Here is an 850-nt window from a genome sequence, read left to right as displayed (position 1 = left end):
ATTGATGAAGGTCTTGTTATTAATTATTATTACTATTATTTTTGTTATTATTATCATTATCATAACTATTGTTAACACTGCTATTCTTATTGGCAATCCCTTATCATCATAATCATTATTATCATTATTGTTATCATCATTACCTTTACTAATATCATCATTATTATTAGTATTACTATTGTCCCTCTCCTAATATTAAAATCATTATCATCATTATTTCTATGTACTTTATCACTACGCTATTATCACAATAATCTCATTTCTTTGGTGAATTCATTGAAGGAGAGAAAAGCAAGAATCGATGTCGACCTTTGCATCCAAGAACCACCATGAACTGCTACACGAACCTCACCTCGTCCTTGAAAGATCAAACCTTCAAGTACTACCTCAGCATCCCGAGTTCAATAATCTTCGGCCTCGTCATCGTCGGCGAGTCCGCAGTCACGCTGTATATAAACAAGAGGAGCGCGATACTGAACGACAGAGCCTCGACGCTTTTCTCCAACAACCTTTCTCTCACTAACTTATTCCTCGGGTTGTACACCTTCGCTTATCCTCTGCCGCGTCTCATATGCTTCAATTTGCTGGGACACGATAGGACTCTCTGGTGGCACTGTTTCCTTTCTGCTGTGGTTCTTCACGTGTTGCACCTGGTGGATCTGTTCTGCCTCGTTTGCATGGCTTTAGACAGGTAAGCGGATTTTTGTGCAGTCTCTCTTTCTCTCTATCCATATATATACCTCTCCTTTATATTTCAAAAATAGATATTTCTCTTGCTGGGTAGCGTTTCCATGTCAATAGCATCATGATAACTAAAGTTAGACCGCTTCCCGACATACCGACTTTTCTC

The 850-nt window shown here is 38.6% G+C and overlaps 1 protein-coding gene across 1 annotated transcript in view; it reads left to right on the top strand.

Annotated features, from left to right (window-relative positions):
• Positions 1 to 298: 298 nt before the first annotated feature.
• LOC113828073 (olfactory receptor 6N2) overlaps positions 299 to 850 on the top strand; it is a 4,888-nt gene continuing 4,336 nt past the window's right edge. Inside the window, exon 1 of the mRNA XM_027381014.2 lies at positions 299 to 691. Coding sequence (XP_027236815.2) covers positions 330 to 691 — 362 coding nt within the window. The 5' untranslated portion in view covers positions 299 to 329. The remainder of the gene's footprint in view (positions 692 to 850) is intronic.

The sequence above is a fragment of the Penaeus vannamei genome, chromosome 9, assembly GCF_042767895.1.
Source record: "Penaeus vannamei isolate JL-2024 chromosome 9, ASM4276789v1, whole genome shotgun sequence".
Classification (NCBI taxonomy): Eukaryota; Metazoa; Arthropoda; class Malacostraca; order Decapoda; family Penaeidae; genus Penaeus; species Penaeus vannamei.
Note: the sequence above shows the minus strand (reverse complement) of the source record. Positions and strands in the feature narration are given on the sequence as shown.